Genomic DNA, 17,013 nt, shown 5'->3' on the forward strand with positions numbered 1-17,013 from the left:
CCCATCTTCTATTTTGAAATACAACCCGTTTGCAAATGAGAGCCAAGGTTAAGTGACACAGCTTTCTGCTCACCTCTTAAGTTTTCCAAACACTGTTTTTCTAGTGGAGTTCTGGGTTAGGTGTAACACTATCACTCGTATGCCCTCTGCGTGGAATTTAATTAGCCTACCCTCATCATTTCTGTACTCAGTTTGGTATGATGCATTTCTCTTTCACTTGTACCTGCATATGAAAATGTACAGTTGTGTATTCATCAACTATAGTATTTCCAAGCACATGGACAGTTCCACACATCAAGTTCAAATTTCCAAGAAAATAAGGCTTTGCTTAATAAGTATTTTCCTATTAAAGAATTTATTTTCTGAGATTAGAAAGATGTTTATATGCAGGGTGAACATGAGATCCTACTGATAATTATCTTTGAATTCTGGCTATGGATCTGACAATTTGAAGTGCATACAAAAATTATATACTTGTATTTTTATGTAATAATGGTGAAGCAATGACAAAAATATAAATGTTTCAATTAAAAGTGGAACAAAACAGATTAGCTGTCTGTCTTCAAACAGCCACCTAATATGAAATGGTTAAGATCTGTCTGTTTAAAAATATAATTATACTTAGGTTATTAATTTATTAAATGTTCATTTCATCAAAGCACATGCCACAAAACCCAGCATGTAACTGTTACTTAGTATTTTTAGATTTACTCTCCTTTTATATTTCCTACTAGTATCCTATGCTAATATTTCCATTCAATCAGTATCATATAAGTGTAAAACATTTGTTTTTGTATCTAGTTATCTGCTTCTAATTATATACATTTTAACATCTAATTATATAAAAACAAATATAAATATGTATATTCTCTTACCAGCTTTAAAAATAGAAAAGTATTCCATTTTCTTTCTGATTATATATGCAGACAGTTGAAGTACTCCATTGTTTTACAAAAGGAAAATCATTACAGTGAAATTAATATTCACTGTGCTGAGATGTACAAGATCATTTTTCATTGTTTTCCTTTGAAATTATCTAGAAAAAAAAATGATCTTGTTGCACTGCATTCTGAAGAAGTTGAATAGCCATTTGAAATAAATAAAGCTATATAAATGGGAAGTAGAATCCACTGTGACTAATAAGGGATATCAAATTCTTCAGACCTGTGGTGTACATAACAAGCTTGAAGAATTTGTGTACAAAAGCCTAAGCCATTGTGTAACCTTGGCAGTGATCAGATGCTATAGTTTTCTAAGCTGTTACATATTTTATCCAGTTGGTAGATTTAACCTAGTAATAAGATGCTTAGTTGAACCGTTACTTTAAACCCTGTCTGTATAGTGGCAGTCTGTATTTTTGGAACTTCATCCTCTACCCCAGATAACACTTGTCCATAGAGAAAATGTTAAATTTAAGTCTTTAAAAAAAAACACCCCCAAAACAACCAGGCAAATAAGCTTTAAAATTATTTCTCTCGATGATAGCGTTTACATTGGAAGGGGAGCATTGGATTTTAAGTCAAGAAACCCAGGGTACAAGTCTCTGCCAATTTGTAGTGGTGCGACCTTAGATAGTCACTAAACTTTGAGCCTCAGAAGATGAGAATAGAAACAATAGCTTCCCTATCAAATTTAGTGGGTTGTGAGGCTCACATGAAATAACATATTTGAGACAGCTTCAAAACTGTGTAAATGGGGAGTTCCCGTCATGGCGTAGTGGTTAACGAATCCGACTAGGACCATGAGGTTGAGGGTTCGGTCCCTGCCCTTGCTCAGTGGGTTAACGATCTGGCATTGCCGTGAGCTGTGGTGTAGGTGGCAGACGCAGCTCAGATCCCGCGTTGCTGTGGCTGTGGCGTAGGCCGGTAGGTACAGCTCCGATTAGACCCCTAGCCTGGGAACCTCCATATGCCGTGGGAGCGGCCCAAAGAAATAGCAAAAAGACAAAAAAAAAAAAAACTGTGTAAAGCACTAAACAAATGTTAGTTGCCATTTTTCCAAGATTCTGACCAGAACTTTCCGGATATCATAGATTTAACTGAATTATGAAACTGATAAAATCATACCAATAAGTTGTTTCATAGAGCATTATAGGGTACATACATGTTAAAACTATTACTTTGTTATTATTTCTAGATCATTTAATATCTACATGATTTTGTTGTTTTTGTTTGTTTTTATTTTTTGGTGTGTTTAATAGTCACCTCTCTCTTTTTTTTCTTTTTCTGTCAATGGAGTTGCTTTGGGAAGTAGAAATTGGTGAGGTCTTAATGTCTTAGTAAAGGGCATCTCTTCTTCACCTGCATCCTGAGCCGATAAAAAAGATCAAAGAGCCAGTAAACAGAGAAACAAGCTGGTGCTAACCCTTGTGACTGATAGAGCCTAGGCTGGAGGAGGCGGCTTAATGTAGTAGCTAAAGTGGAACTTCTTGCTCCGAGTAACCAGTGTCTTGACCTGTGGGGAAAGTTTAAGTCAGCACAGCAGACACTCTTACTCTGGCTATTTGTCTCTCCTGGTCTAATAGAGGGAGAAGGAAAAAAAGACTTTTCCCAGGCCTCAGGATCTTGGGTGGTTCAATTTCCCCCAACTAGAAACATGGGCCAGGTAACTCAGACTACCTCCTTGGGGAGGAGTAGGGGTGGGGCAGAAGGGCGAGGTGCTTATTTATTTATTTATTTATTGTCTTTTTGCTATTTCTTTGGGCCGTTCCCATGGCATATGGAGGTTCCCAGGCTAGGGGTCCAATCGGAGCTGTAGCCACCTGCCTACGCCAGAGCCACAGCAATGCGAGATCCGAGCCACGTCTGCAACCTACACCACAGCTCACGGCAACGCCGGATCGTTAACCCACTGAGCAAGGGCAGGGACCGAACCCTCAACCTCATGGTTCCTAGTCGGATTCGTCAACCACTGCGCCATGATGGGAACTCCTGCAAGGTGCTTATTTAAAAAAAAAAAAAATCCCTCTTTGTGGAAACCAGAGAAGAGGCTATTCTCTTTAACAGAGGTCAACAGAAACTAAATTAATGGCATTCATCTCCCATCCCCGCTCCTATCTTCCTACTCAGCTCTCATTTCTGAGCCTTTCCTCCCCTTAGTGTTTACCTAGTCCTGCCACCCTCTTGCTGGCCTTGTGCCCCATACCCCTGCTTCTTAGCACAGGCTATACTGTAGCTACATCAGGCTGCACCACATAGTTGTGGAGAGATGCTGGCTCTTGAGCAAGGCAGGTTGATGCTATAGACTGAATGTATCCCCTCCAAATTCCCATGTTGAAACTAATCCCCAGTGTGAGAAGTATTTGGAGGTAGGGTCCCTGGGGGTGATTAGATCATGAAGGTAAAGCCCTCATGGATGACGATTAGGGCCCATATTAAAAGAGGCCCCAGGGAGCTCTCTGGCCCCTTTTTGCCTTTTGATATTATAGCGAAAAGAGGGTAGGAAGTGGGCCTTACCAGACACTGAATCTGCTGGCACCTTGATCTTGGACTTCTCAGCCTCTGGAACCATGAGAGATAAATTTCTATTGCTTATAAACCACCCAGCCTAAGCAGCCTGAACAGACTAAGATAGTTGACTAAGGGGGATTTGGAGTAGATAAGGTTAGTTCCTGCCCCTCTCAGAGTGTAAGAAAAGTAGGTCTCTGGTAAAAATGCTTCCCACAGATTCATCTCTGTTGTAGCAGGACCTCATTGAACTGCCTTTGGGAGACATGTGTGAAGTTGTTCATTTGGCAGGTTGAGAACAGCCTATCTTATTCTTCAAGAAATAGATGTAACTGGGGTATCAAACTAGTTTTAAGTTCTATATGTCATGTATCACATCAGCGATACTGTGAAAAAGAGTTGGTTAAAATCTTGTTAGGAAAAAACAAACAAATGCAGAAACTCAGGATCAATGGAAAATGAAGAAATTTGAATTACATAGTTATTTAATAAATAGGAATTGACCACATCTATGATTGCTAGGGAAATGGAGAGGAAATCTATTGTCCCTGGCTTTGAGCTGCCCAGTTTTATGAGAGTGTCAGAGGAATTCTATTCCAATATGAGAATTCTATTCCAATATTCTATTCCACAGAATTCTGTGAGAGAGGTATGCACAGGCTTTTAATGGAGCATATGGACAGGGACATGGTTCAGGTTTGAGGAGGAAATTGGGGAAATCTTTCTACAAGAGCCCTGATGTTCATTCTGTAGAGCATGCTGAAATAGGCAAGAAGAAGGGAGTATAAAAAGAGAAAGATGTCCTCATTTAGGCAAAAGTAACTGAAAATAAAACAAGGCTCAGAGCTAGAGAGCACCTGGCATGTTTGGATGATAGCAATAGCGTAGATGCAGTGAAGAGTTTAGAGAATGGTAATAAAGTCATTAGAGGGGTGAACAAGGCCAGAGCCTACCTTATGTGCTACAATAAGGAGTGTGTGCTTTTCTCCAAAGGCAGTGAGGAGAGCATGTGTTTTAGATATCATGTGCACGTATTTTATATATCACTAGTGATGGGGAGAATGTAGTATCAGGCGAGTAAGGCCAATGAAAGAAGCTCTAATAATAATACTCATGGCAGGAGGCCCCAGTGGCCACACAAAGAGAATGACAGTGGACCTCAAGAAATAGGCGCAAAAACAAAAACAAACCCCGCAAAAAAACAGACAGGAAGCAAAACTAAGAAGTGTTACAGAAGCCAAGAAATACAAACTCAAAGAGCCACCAGTCTTAAGTGCAACAAAGAGGCCATATAAGATTAGCACTTCAAGTGAACTCTCCTATACTATTGGTGGGAAGGTAAATTGGTACAACCACTACTGAAAGAGTATGGGAGTTCCCGTCGTGGCACAGTGGTTGGCAAATCCCCGACTAGGAACCATGAGGTTGCGGGTTCAATCCCTGGCCTTGCTCAGTGGGTTAAGGATCCGGCGTTGCCGTGAGCTGTGGTGTAGGTCGCAGACGCAGCTCGGATCCCGCATTGCTGTGGCTCTGGCGTAGGCAGGTGGCTACAGCTCCGAATTCGAGCCCTAGCCTGGGAACCTCCATATGCCGCAGGAGTGGTCCTGGAAAAGGCAAAAAGACAAAAAAAAAAAAGAAAGAAAAAAAAAAGAAAGAGTATGGAGGTTCCTTAAATAACTAAATATAGAGCTATCATATGATCTAACAGTCCCACTTCTGGGCATAGATCTGGAAAAAAGTATAATTCAAAAAGATACATGTACCCCATGTTCATTACAACACTGTTCACAATAGCCAAGACATGGAAGCAACCTAAATGTCCATCAACTGATGAATGTATTGAGAAGATGTGGTACATGTATACAATGGAATACTACTCAGCCATAAAAAAGAATGAAGTAATGGCATTTGCAGCACCATGGATGGACCTAGAGATTCTCATACTAAGTGGAGTAAGTCTGAAAGAGCAAGACAAATGCCATATGATATCACTTATATGTGGAATCTAAAATATGGCACAAATGAACCTGTTGATAGAACAGAAACAGACTCGCAGACATAGACAACAAACTTATTGTTGCCAGGGGGAGGGGACAGGAAGTAGGATGGCCTGGGAGTTTGGGTTAGTAGATGCAAACTATTAAATTTAGAATGAATAAGCAATGAGGTCCTACTGTATAGCACAGGGAACTATATCCAGTTTCTTGGTATAGACCATGATGGAAGATAAGAAAGGGAATGTATATATATGTGCGACCGGGTCACTTTGCTGTACAGCAGAAATTAGCACAACATGGTAAATGAACTATTCTTTAATAAAAAAATAAATAATTTTTTTAAAAAAGAAAAAGATTAGCACTTCAAGTCATCTTCTGAGTTTAGCAAAAGGGTAGGTATGGGTAACCTTGGAGAAGTCAGTGGCAGGAGCGGGGCAGAGATAGAGATAGATGGCAGGGGTGAAGAATGAAGCAGATAGGGAATGTCAAAGTGGTCTCAGCCTGGCTGGGAAACAAAGTAGAAAGGTGGTATGGGAGGGGAGTTCAGTGGGTGAGATGCCAGTGGGTCATATAGACTTGCGGAGAATTTTCTGTAAATGGTGAATTGACTCTCTGAAAGCTGAGCAATGAAAAGGTACCTTCTAATTAAAGAAGCCATGTCCTTGAAGCGTGGGGACAGGATGGATGTGGAGCACCAGGAAAGGGTTAGCTTTGGGAGGAGGACGGCAGCTTGCCCACTTTCAGGTGCAGATGTGTGGATTCAGCAAGTGGAGGAGATCCTCAGCTGATGATTCCTATTTTCTCTATTAAGTATGAGACCAGCCCACCTGCTGATAGCAAGGAAGGTGACGATGTTGGGCAAGAGAAGAGAAAGGGTGAAATCCAGGCTGTAAAGAATGAGCAGGCGAGGTTTCCTGGGAAAATAGATGTCTGGACAGCTTAAGGTTAAATAAAGATTATGAATTTTATCAACTTTTGAAGTGTTTTCTTAAAAAACAAACAAACAAAAATCCCCGGTATAGCCCTTTGTGTTTTCAAAACCAGTATTAAACAGGATCCCACATTTAACACACAGTTTCTTGCTGGTTCCTTTCCTAAAATGCTCTTCTTTCCTCTTTCTACCGCTCCTCCACTCCGAGTTGGCTAGTATAGGAGATTTTCCGGCTTCAGTCAAGCCACTTTTCCAAGAATACAGGGAACAGATTACAGAAGCAAGTGACAGCCGGCTTGCTTCCCCTTCTTCACTTGTGTACATTCAGCTGGAGTGCTGAAAAGAGGAAGTCAGGAGAACTTTTTTTTTTCTTTTTTAAAGAAATATGGGAGAAGCAGGAAGCACAAGCAGGTGGAAGCACTGAGGCAAAAAGAAGAGACCCCGGGAACAAACACTGAAACAAAAATCATGAGCCAAAATGAAAACTGAAATAATGTCAGAGATCCGAAAGAAAGGGGAGTGAAGAAAATACCTCCTTTCTAGCCTCACCTCTTAGTCTGCTACAAAAATATTCAATGAATATTTTTTCTAGGAGTCCAGGTCACATGGAACACAGAAGTTTTGAGTAAATTCAGCATTCTTCTGCCTAATTTATGTGTCATTGGTGAAGTGTTCTGGGCTTTTGTTTCTTTGGCCCAACACCTTCATTTAAAAATCAATACTGATGTGCCTAGAGTATCTGAGAAACAAGGGGACAAGATTCTGGGCCAGTCAAAAATATTTAATGGGCACTTGCTATGTGCAGGTACTGATATTCTAGGTAGTGGGGATTTGTAGAAAAATAGGAAAGTCTCTACCTTTGCAATATAACTTCTCCCAAGTGAAAGGAGACTATTGCTTAGGACTTATTTAAGTGAAAGAGACCAAACCTCTGGCTTTTATCAGCTGCCCAGACATTTATTAGCAAGTAGTTACTTAAATAAGAAGCTTGAGTACTGCCTTGACTATGCCATTGCTTATATCACCTTTTCTTAACCTCTTGTCCCATTGCCTCTGACTCAGATTTGCCCCCCACCCCACCCCCATCAAGAAGCTGATGTAATGCAAGCAGATACTAGCTGAAGCCAGAATAGAATGGATAGTTATCTGGGGAGATACAGTGACGGTGTTGCATGTTCAGGCTATTGTTCAAAGGAACATGTCTTTTATTTATAGACATTAGAATTTAAAGGCATAGACATCCAGGACCTGCTAATACCTCTTCTTACTATAACACCTTCTCTAGAAAAATATGCCTGATATACCTATCTTCTTTGCATGTAAATTGAATGTGTTGATGGGTGTTTCATACCTGGTTTCGTGTTCTTTTAATAGGTTCTGTTACTCTTGGGGTTAATGCTGGTTTCTAAATTTGAATGCTTCAGTATTTTGCTTTTATAGGACACTATTTCATCTCTACTTATCTGAGACCCCAGTTACAGAAAAAGGCAGGAGGTTTTAAAAGATGCCAAATATAGGTGATGCTCATATTAATAAAATATTCATACTCCTGTATAGCTAAGTGGATGAAGTCTCCAAATTGTTAGTGGGTTTGTAGAGTTGGCTCCTCTTAATAGATTCCTTGGTGGTTAGTGGAGTTTTTGTGCCAGGAAAAATGCAGTAGTCTGTTCTTAAACCTGCATTTCCTTGCTTCCCAGCACCCAAGAGTGAGGTTCACAAGGATGCCACTAACCTTCTGTTACTCTGGAGAAATGACTTCATTTTTCTAAGCCTTTACTAAAAAGTGTTATGTGCCTTGTATTCTTGGAGTATGTTTTTTCCTAAGCTCTGAGAAGATTTTACAGATTGAACCTCATGAATTTTTACAGCCCTTCTGCAAGAAAAGGAGGAATCGTGCCTATAAACCACTTTGAATTATTCGAAACAAGGATAATAGAATGTCAGGAACCCAAGATAAACTTGGCCAGTCCATTGTTAACAGGTTAACTGATGAACAGGAAATCATTTTTATACCAGCATGAAAATAGCTGATTAATTGTAAACTTTGTTTGTTGTAACAATGTGGCTGAGGAAATTTATTCTCTCCCTCAGATTAAAAAAGACTCTGACATGGTATACTCATGTTTAACCATGGAAGGGCAAATGTTCATTTGAAAAGGAAGTATTAAAGCTAGATTTCATGAAGGAACTTAAACTCAAGAACATTATCACCGCAGCATTTCTGTGAACAGGATTAGTCATAAATATAACGAATATGCTTTATGAACATAATATTTGAAGTAATTTTTTTAAAAAATCTGGCTGTTAACCATAAGGTTAATTGATTCTTTTCTTCTCACTCCATTGTGGTTAACATACTCATTCTTCCCTTTAAAGATCCATTTTATTATGCAAATGAAAAAATTGAAAGACTGTGTGTCTAAGAGAGAAGGCTGCTTTTTGCAGGGGAACTCATGCACCTGTTTCAACCGTCACCCCCACCTCTGCTTCCACTGGCTGCCAAGCCAGAGACTGGGTGATCAGGATTAGTGGGTGTGGGGTCCATGAATTCTGACTCACATTTTCTTTGTGACTTACTCTTGTTGTGCCTTATAATTTCTCCCCTTCCAAGCTCTCAGCATGCCAACAGCAGCTGCATCATGGCACTCACCCTGCTGCCAAGAGGGCAGGCAGCCTCCGTGGAGACTGTAACGCTGCACTGTAGCCAACTTTTAAGAGATAGATGCTGGAGTAAGACATACAGCGCTGCTGAAATTCAAATCCTTCTAGGAGGCATTTGGTGGGACACTATGTCCATGGGATTTTTTTTAACTTAATTTTTGGAAACATTTTTATCATTGGAAGTCTCCAAACATATACAGAAGTAGAAAGAATACTGTACTGCATTCCCATCTGCCTTCCTTTCTCTCCTTTTCAGCCATGATCAACTCATGGACAGTCTTGTTTCACTGTCCATGGTGTCTTCCCCAGGGTTTATCCAGACTAGTGGCAGATTCATTTCCGGGGATAAATATCTCTTAAATTATAGTTGCCTTTCCATCCTTCCTCAGTCTAAGATCTGCCACCTTAATGATTTTCTTAGTCCTTTCTTCCTAAAGGTGAAAGATATTAGAGTCTTTTTCCCCCCTTCTAAATTAAGCCAAGATGCTTAGTAACTGATACTTTCCAATACTGTCCCCTTAATTTTCGAGGCTTTGTTCATTCAGCCTCCCCAGAGCATGGCTGAAGCATGCAGGATCTTAGGAAATGGAGCACTATGGATCACTGAGTTTGATTCTCAGTTTTACCACAGACTAGCTGTGTAAGCTGAGACAACTTCCTTAACCTTTCTGTGCCTCAGTGTCCCCCTCTTTTTAACCCAGAACTAGTAACAGGACATTCCTTACAGAGCGGTTCTGAGCCTTAAGTGAGTTAATAAACTGCTCAGACAGAGCCTGGAACAAAGTAAATGTTCAATATGCTAGTTGTGGTCATGATGACCATCATCATCATCATTTTTTTGTCCCTCGCCACTCACTTTACACAACTGAGAACTGAGGCTCCGGTGGATGAAGCAGCCCACTTTGGGCCACATGGCGGTTTTATCAGGAAAACTTGAACAAGAAGCCACATGTCTCCATTCCTTTATTATGTTAGATATAGTTGTATCCTCAATTTTGCTCTGCCAGATAAGAATGATTTGTAAAGGGAAGAGTTTAAGACTAATCAAAGCCCGAACAAAGGAATAAATATTGCTGCCAGAGCGTTGAACATCAGAAGCTGTATGTTTAGAAAGCAGAGTTCTATGGGGAACATGGCTTCTTTTTAGTGGAGAAGGTGAGATTTTAGGAATGCTTTTGTTTAAGAAAGGAGATGATTTGGCTAATGAAACTAGGGAACATTCTGTACTCAAGGGAGAAAGAGAAGAAATTCAGGTGTGGGATGAGATCAACAAATCTAGGGAACTTTTGCCCCTGAGAAGGCAAGGCATAAGACAGGAGGGAAAGGTAAGATTGTTTGAACCACTGGGGAATGTCAAAGACAAAAGAAATGGATGGATCCTACACTTTACCTAAAGCCAAGAGAGGTCTGACATTCCGCATGTTTTTATTTAACACCGACTTTAACATGTGCTAAGCATTATCCTACTTACGTATGATCGTTACTTCATATAATTCTCATGATTCTATGAAATAGGCACTAAAATTGATTTCATAATACAGCAAAGGAAACTGAGGCACAGAGAAGTTCAATAACTTGTCAAAGGCCCTTTGCTTATTAATAAGCAGGATTTGTACCAAGTAGTCTGGCTCTAGAATCTGTGTTCTTAGAGACTCTGCCATGCTGCTCCATGGTAACCAGAGCCCCGGTGCATCCTTAATCTTGAGGAAACCAGCGTACAGCAATGCACTTTCAAGAGGCTGGAATTGTGGCATCATTATTCACTAACACCTTTGCCCTTGGCTGACCCAGGGACAATTCCCAGTCAGGATTCAGGAGACAGATTCTGTCTATTCATTGCATATGTGGACCTTTCTAAGGAGCTTTGTTATCACTGGGTGCAGTTACATTTGTTCTAGTTGCCATCCTAAGAAAGTTCTCTGGTGTTTTATGAAGTTGTAAAACAACTCTTGAAGGGACATGTTTGATAACTTCATTCAAAGTCACTCACTACACAAGTATTTCTTGAGAGCCTCTGTTCTAGGTTTGGGAGATGCCAATAAAGAGAGCAGTTCCTTCTTTTACAGAATCTCCATGGAGTTTTCCTTTCTTAGGAGCTTCTACTCTTTAGCATATAAACTGCCATTATTTCTTCCAATTTAAAAAACAAAAAGAAAAATCAAGAGAACATTCTCTTGACCCCACTTCCCTTTGCAGCCGCTATACCTTATCTCTTTTCCCATTTACAATATAATGTCTAGAAAATAGTCTGTTCTTGTATCTATATTCATTTTCTCTCCTTCCATCTTTTTTCAAAAAATTTATTTATTTTATTGTAGTTGAGGTACAATGTTGTGCTAATCTATGCTATACAGCACAGTGATGTAGTTATACATATATAACCGGGGATCTCAGTCCCCAGACAGGGATTGAACCCAGCCCATAGCAGTGAGTCCTCAGTGAGCACTGAGTCCTAACAACTAGACATCTAGGGAACTCTACAGTTAATTTTTTGTTTGTTTTTTGTTTTTTAGGGCCCTACCTGCAGCATATGGAAGTTCTTAGGCTTGGGGTTGATTTAGAGCTGCAGCTGTAGGCCTATGCCACAGCCACAGCAACTCGGGATCTGAGCCTTGTATGCAACTTACACCACAGCTCACAGCAAAGCTGGATACTTAACCCACCAAACAAAGCCAGGGATTGAACGCACATCCTCATGGATACTAGTCACCTTCTCATCCTCTTTTAAACACATACCAAGCTGACTTTTTTCACTGAGTGGCACCAACTCCAGACTCAAATTACATCTACCTGCCTACTACCAGCTTCACTTAGATGTCTCTTAGCACCTGGACCGTCCAGAACTGACCTCTTGATCTTCCTGCCCAAACCCATTCCTATAAATGGAAACCCCCATCCTCACTGCTCAGGCCAGAAACTTCAGCTTCATCCTCCATGCCACTTTTGCTCTCTCATCCCACCATCTATGCTATCAACAAATCCAACTGACTTTAACTGTTACATCTTTCCTAAATCCCAGCATTTTCTCTCATCTTTAACTATCACAACCCTAGTTCACATCATTTATCATCTCTTTCCCAGCTGGTCTTCCTACTTCTTCCCCTGGCCCCTGTACCCCCACTGCCTACTGTCAACATAGCAACAGGGAGTTCCCGTCGTGCCTTAGTGGTTAACAAATCCAACTAGGAACCATGAGGTTGTGGGTTCAGTCTCTGGCCTTGCTCAGTGGGTTAAGGATCCAGCATTGTCAGGAGCTGTGGTGTGGGTCGCAGAGGCAGCTCAGATCCTGTGTTGCTGTGGCTGTGGTGTAGGCCGGCGGCTACAGCTCTAATTAGACCTCTAGCCTGGGAACCTCCATATGCCGTGGGTGCAGCCCTAGAAAAAACAAAAAGACAAAAACAAAAAACAAAAAAAGTAAAAACAAAACAATTGTTTTAAAACATCAGTCAAAATATATCATCTCTGAAAAAATATGTTCAAAAAAATTTTAATCCTATATGCAACAATATGGATGAATTTCATATGTAGAATGTTGAATGAAAAAAGCCACCAAAAGAGAGTATATATACTGTATGATTACCTTCATTTAAAATACAAAAATAGGTGAACCAATCTATGCTGTTAGAAGTCAGGATGGTGACTAGGGAGTAGGGAGTTGATTGTGACTGAAAGACAAAACCATGAGGGTCATTTCTGTTTCTTTTCTGGATACTGCTGTTCATGGGTGTTTTGTTGGTTAAAATTTAGCCACCTCTCCACTTATAATGTACCCCTTTCTGTCTGCATTTTACACTTCAAAAATTGTTTTACAAAATTATTTTTTTTTCTCACAGAAAATCTTTCTCCTCTAAACTTAGAGATAGGGCTCTATCATCATTTATAACTATTATAATATAAGCCCTATTCAGGCAAAAGTCTTGTTTGCTTTCATTTATTCAACAGCTGTTTCCTGGAGTGTCAGATCCTGACCCTGGTATTTGGGATATAGCAGTAAACATGAGAGACAAAAACTCCTTAAGCTTTTGAGGGATGATAATCAGGATAAAATAGATAACATCTAGCCAGGTGCTAAGGGCTCTAGCAGCAGACAGGGAAGGCTGGAGTGGAAGAGGTGAGGGGCAGGATAGTCTAATGAGACAGGAAAGGCCTCACTGAGAAGGTAACATGTGGGCCAGCCCTTGGAAGGAGGTGCCAGAAGGAGGCCCCATGTTTGTCTGGGAGAAGAGCCTGTCGGGCAAAGCAACTGGAAATCATAGGCCTAATGCAGAAGCATGCTGGCTGTGCACGAGCCACGGCAAGTGGGACCAGAGGGACGTGAGCAAGGACAGACCAGCTGGGTGAAGGTCAGAGAAGAACAGGACCAGATCATAACAGGCCTCATAAAGACCCGAGACTGGGGGGTAGGGGGTAGGGAGTAAATTTTTGTCAGAGCTGGTTTGCCTTAGGTTTCAGCCACTTGTGGTAGCAGGTTGTTCATTCTCATTGCTGTAAATATACGTCAGTACATTATCAATTCTATTGAAGGACCTTTAGGTAGTTTCCAGTTCAGGGCTTGCGTTAAGGGCTGATATGACCCTCCCAGTGCTGCGTGTCTTTTGATAAACACTTGTATGTAAGATAAACCAATTTTAAAGAAATTGAATAAGATATAGCAATAAATTATAGCAATAATTTATAGCAATAAGAAAAATTCTTATTTGCATAACTTACATAACATAGCATTTTTAGTTCTACCAAAGGGCAGGCAATCAACCAATACTAGAGAATTAGAGGTTAATTCTCAAGTAGGTTTTTGGGTAAAGCAGTAAAGTATGCAAGGCAGAGAATAGGTAAAATAGACTGATTGACCTCAAGCGCCCTAGATTCTAGTTAGGGATTAAACATATGCACATGAAACAGCAGCTAGCAGGGAAATGCCAAATAATGTCCTGGGCGATCTGCCCCATAATCATTCTGAAGTGGGCAAGGTCACTTTGGACCATGTTGATACAAGATTGCAGAGGAAGGTGAGGATTCTCTGCAGCCTAAAAGCTTACATCAGACTTGGAAAAGCAGAGGGAGACTTTGGGGATGTCATCTGGGCTAGCGAAGCAGCAGGAATGCCCATTTGTATTAGAGAAGCCCAGAGGTGTCAATCTGAGGAAGGTAGGGCCTAGGATTCTTTTTCGGCCACGCTTGTGGCATGTGGAAGTCCCCAGGCCAGGGATTGGACCTGAGCCATTGCAGTGACAAATGCTGGATCCTTAACCTGTTGAGTCACCAGGGAACTCCTAGGATTCATTAAAAAACCTAGTAGAGGAGTTCCAGACGTGGGTCAGTGGTAACGAACCCAACTAGTAAGGATTCTGTGTTGCTGTGGTTGTGGCATAGGCCTCCAGCTATAGCTCCGATTCAACCCCTAGCCTAGGAACTTCCATATGTAGCAGGTGTGACCCTAAAAAGACAAAAAAAAAAATCTACTAGAGATAAATGGATATATTTCTCAAGTAAGTAAAAATCTGCATTCTAATCTGGGAATATTTATACATTCCACATTTCTCAATCATTTTGATATATTAATGCCACATTTTGACATATTAATGCTACATAACCTCAAAGTCCAAAAGGTCCAAATGACTTAAATTTATATGTATTTTTAGACCAGCAAAGAGAACTCATCCAGTGTGACTGTAGCAAGCCCTGAGACGGAAAATAAGGCAGGCCAGACTCTGGAAAACAGCTCATTAATGGCCGAGCTTCTGAGCGACGTACCCTTCACCTTGGCCCCACATGTGCTGGCCGTGCAGGGCACCATCAGAGACCTTCCTGACCACTTACTCTCCTATGATGTCAGCGAAAACTTATCAAGGTTTTGGTATGATTTCACTCTTGAAAACTCCGTACTCCGTGATTCGTAATCTTTACCTCTGTTTGCATCTTAACAGCTCTAAAGACAAGTTTGCCTATTTTATTTAACCTGTCTGATGTTCTTAGCCATTTCACTATTTAAGGCCCTGAAAGGCCCTCAGAAAAGCAAGGATCATAAAGCAAATAATATTATATTCATTGCTCTATTTTTTTAGACAAAGCATATTTGTATAAAAATTGAACTTAAGATCAACTTCCTTTCCCCCACATAATATAAAAATTAGTTTATCAAAGTTTTAAGAAAGGAGTAGTTTCCATCAACCCATCTCTCAAAACACAACACCTCAAGTTTACGTTAGAATAACTGTGAAAAAGAACTGAGGCATTTTCTTTAGTTACCACAACCCTGAAGTCTCTCTTACAGTGAATGTGATTTTTGTTCTCTAGTTTGGAGGAAGATTGAATTGATGTTTTTCCTTCCACTGTGTTTATGAATGAATTCAGAAAAAAAAAAAAAGACAGTTAGCTTAATTTCTTCAGTCTTGACTTAGACATTGCTATGAAAATTTAAAACTTCTCCTAGGGAGCAGTGGTAGTTGGCTGTTGCTGATACAAGAACAGTGGTTGGCTCTTTCTTCATAGTGACACATTTCAGTGTCCTTAAGCCCACAGCAGTCCTTTCCACCTTGAAGGAGTCCTGGGCTCCTGCCTTTGTTTTTTTGCTACTTCAGGGTGGGCTCTCCTCCCAGTTTTCCTAAGAATATCCCCTGCCTTTTTCTTCGTTGGCATTTGCTGTCCTTACGACCTGTGTTCCTGGTTTATGAAGAGATGCATATTTCCTTTCAACCTCTCTCCCTCCCAGAGAAAAACATCTCATGATGATACATATTATTGCTGATAACACCCTTATTTAGAAATTTGTTGGCCACAATACAGATGGAAATGTTTACTGCTAGAAAAACTGCAGTCTACTCATTTCCAATTATAGTCAAAACACCTAGATAGAACTTTCAGTTCTTGAATATCCACTATTTATTCCAACTAAAACAGAAAAGAACTGCCATTGGTCCATAAATTGTAAAGGGAAGGGGTAAATTGTGATAGAGTATTTTCTATGCCATGGAAAATTTAAATCACATTTGTTCTGATTAGCGGCAATACAATTTATTGATTCTATGCCAAATCTTAAATACATTTTTTCAAAAAGATAGAGTGCCATAGCAAAATGAAACACTGTGCATAAAGGTACATGAATTATTCAAGTTTTAATGTGTCACGCATGTTTAATAAATGTGGTATGGTCTTGATAAAAATGCTATATATTTCAAAGTTAAAGGAAAATTTCTATTAAAAAAATATGCTTCATTTACAAATAATTTTACCATATGAGGTAAATGATTAAATTAGACCTTAACAGAGTTTTCATAAAACACCAGTCTAGAAAAATCTAATTTATTACTAAGTCAAATGTGAACATTTTATAGCAGTTTTTGTGAAAACATGTCTTTTGTCAATATCCATATTCTCTACCTTAAAGCCAAATGTAAGCATGACATCAATTTGTCTATGTGTTAAATTTTGTCTAAAATACTTATACATTTCATTTATATGTATATCTACCATGTTATACATATGCTTATAAGCATTTTCATTTGTCTAGAAGAGATTGTTATATTTAAATAAATATGAATTTTAAAAAACCTGATATTTGGATTATTTATAGATTTAGAAAACTGGTTTTCTTTGCATTATTCATATCCCAGTGCCAGTCATTGATGCTTTGGGAAGCCAAGATTTATGTACATAGTGTTTGTAGTGCAGAGAAAAGTATGAAATTTCCTATTATGTGTAAGTTTTAAGGAATAACATTGAAAATGGTAGTATCTCTAGTCTTGGCTTAATAACACTACAGAGATTTGGGATAAATCATATTTACATCTCTAAGGTTGATCCCCATCATTACAAAATATAGTAAGAGCCAGTTTAGGACCTATTTTTAACAAAAAACATTGTGAAAATAGCCATTTTAATTTTCTTATTCTTTATATCAATCAATGTTACTACTTTATAACTGTAAAAGCATTAGAAATCAATCAGCTAACTCCATTTTATCCAAGAGGAGCTTTAAGCC

General features: G+C 39.6%; 1 protein-coding gene across 1 annotated transcript in view; it reads left to right on the top strand.

Annotated features, from left to right (window-relative positions):
* The window catches only part of UMAD1 (UBAP1-MVB12-associated (UMA) domain containing 1), a 222,918-nt gene extending 206,373 nt beyond the window's left edge, over positions 1-16,545 (top strand). Inside the window, exon 4 of the mRNA XM_047754189.1 lies at positions 14,675-16,545. Within this exon, the coding sequence (XP_047610145.1) occupies positions 14,675-14,932 (258 nt within the window). The 3' untranslated portion in view covers positions 14,933-16,545. The remainder of the gene's footprint in view (positions 1-14,674) is intronic.
* Positions 16,546-17,013: the final 468 nt, after the last annotated feature.

This window comes from Phacochoerus africanus, chromosome 11 (assembly GCF_016906955.1).
Source record: "Phacochoerus africanus isolate WHEZ1 chromosome 11, ROS_Pafr_v1, whole genome shotgun sequence".
Lineage (NCBI taxonomy): Eukaryota > Metazoa > Chordata > Mammalia > Artiodactyla > Suidae > Phacochoerus > Phacochoerus africanus.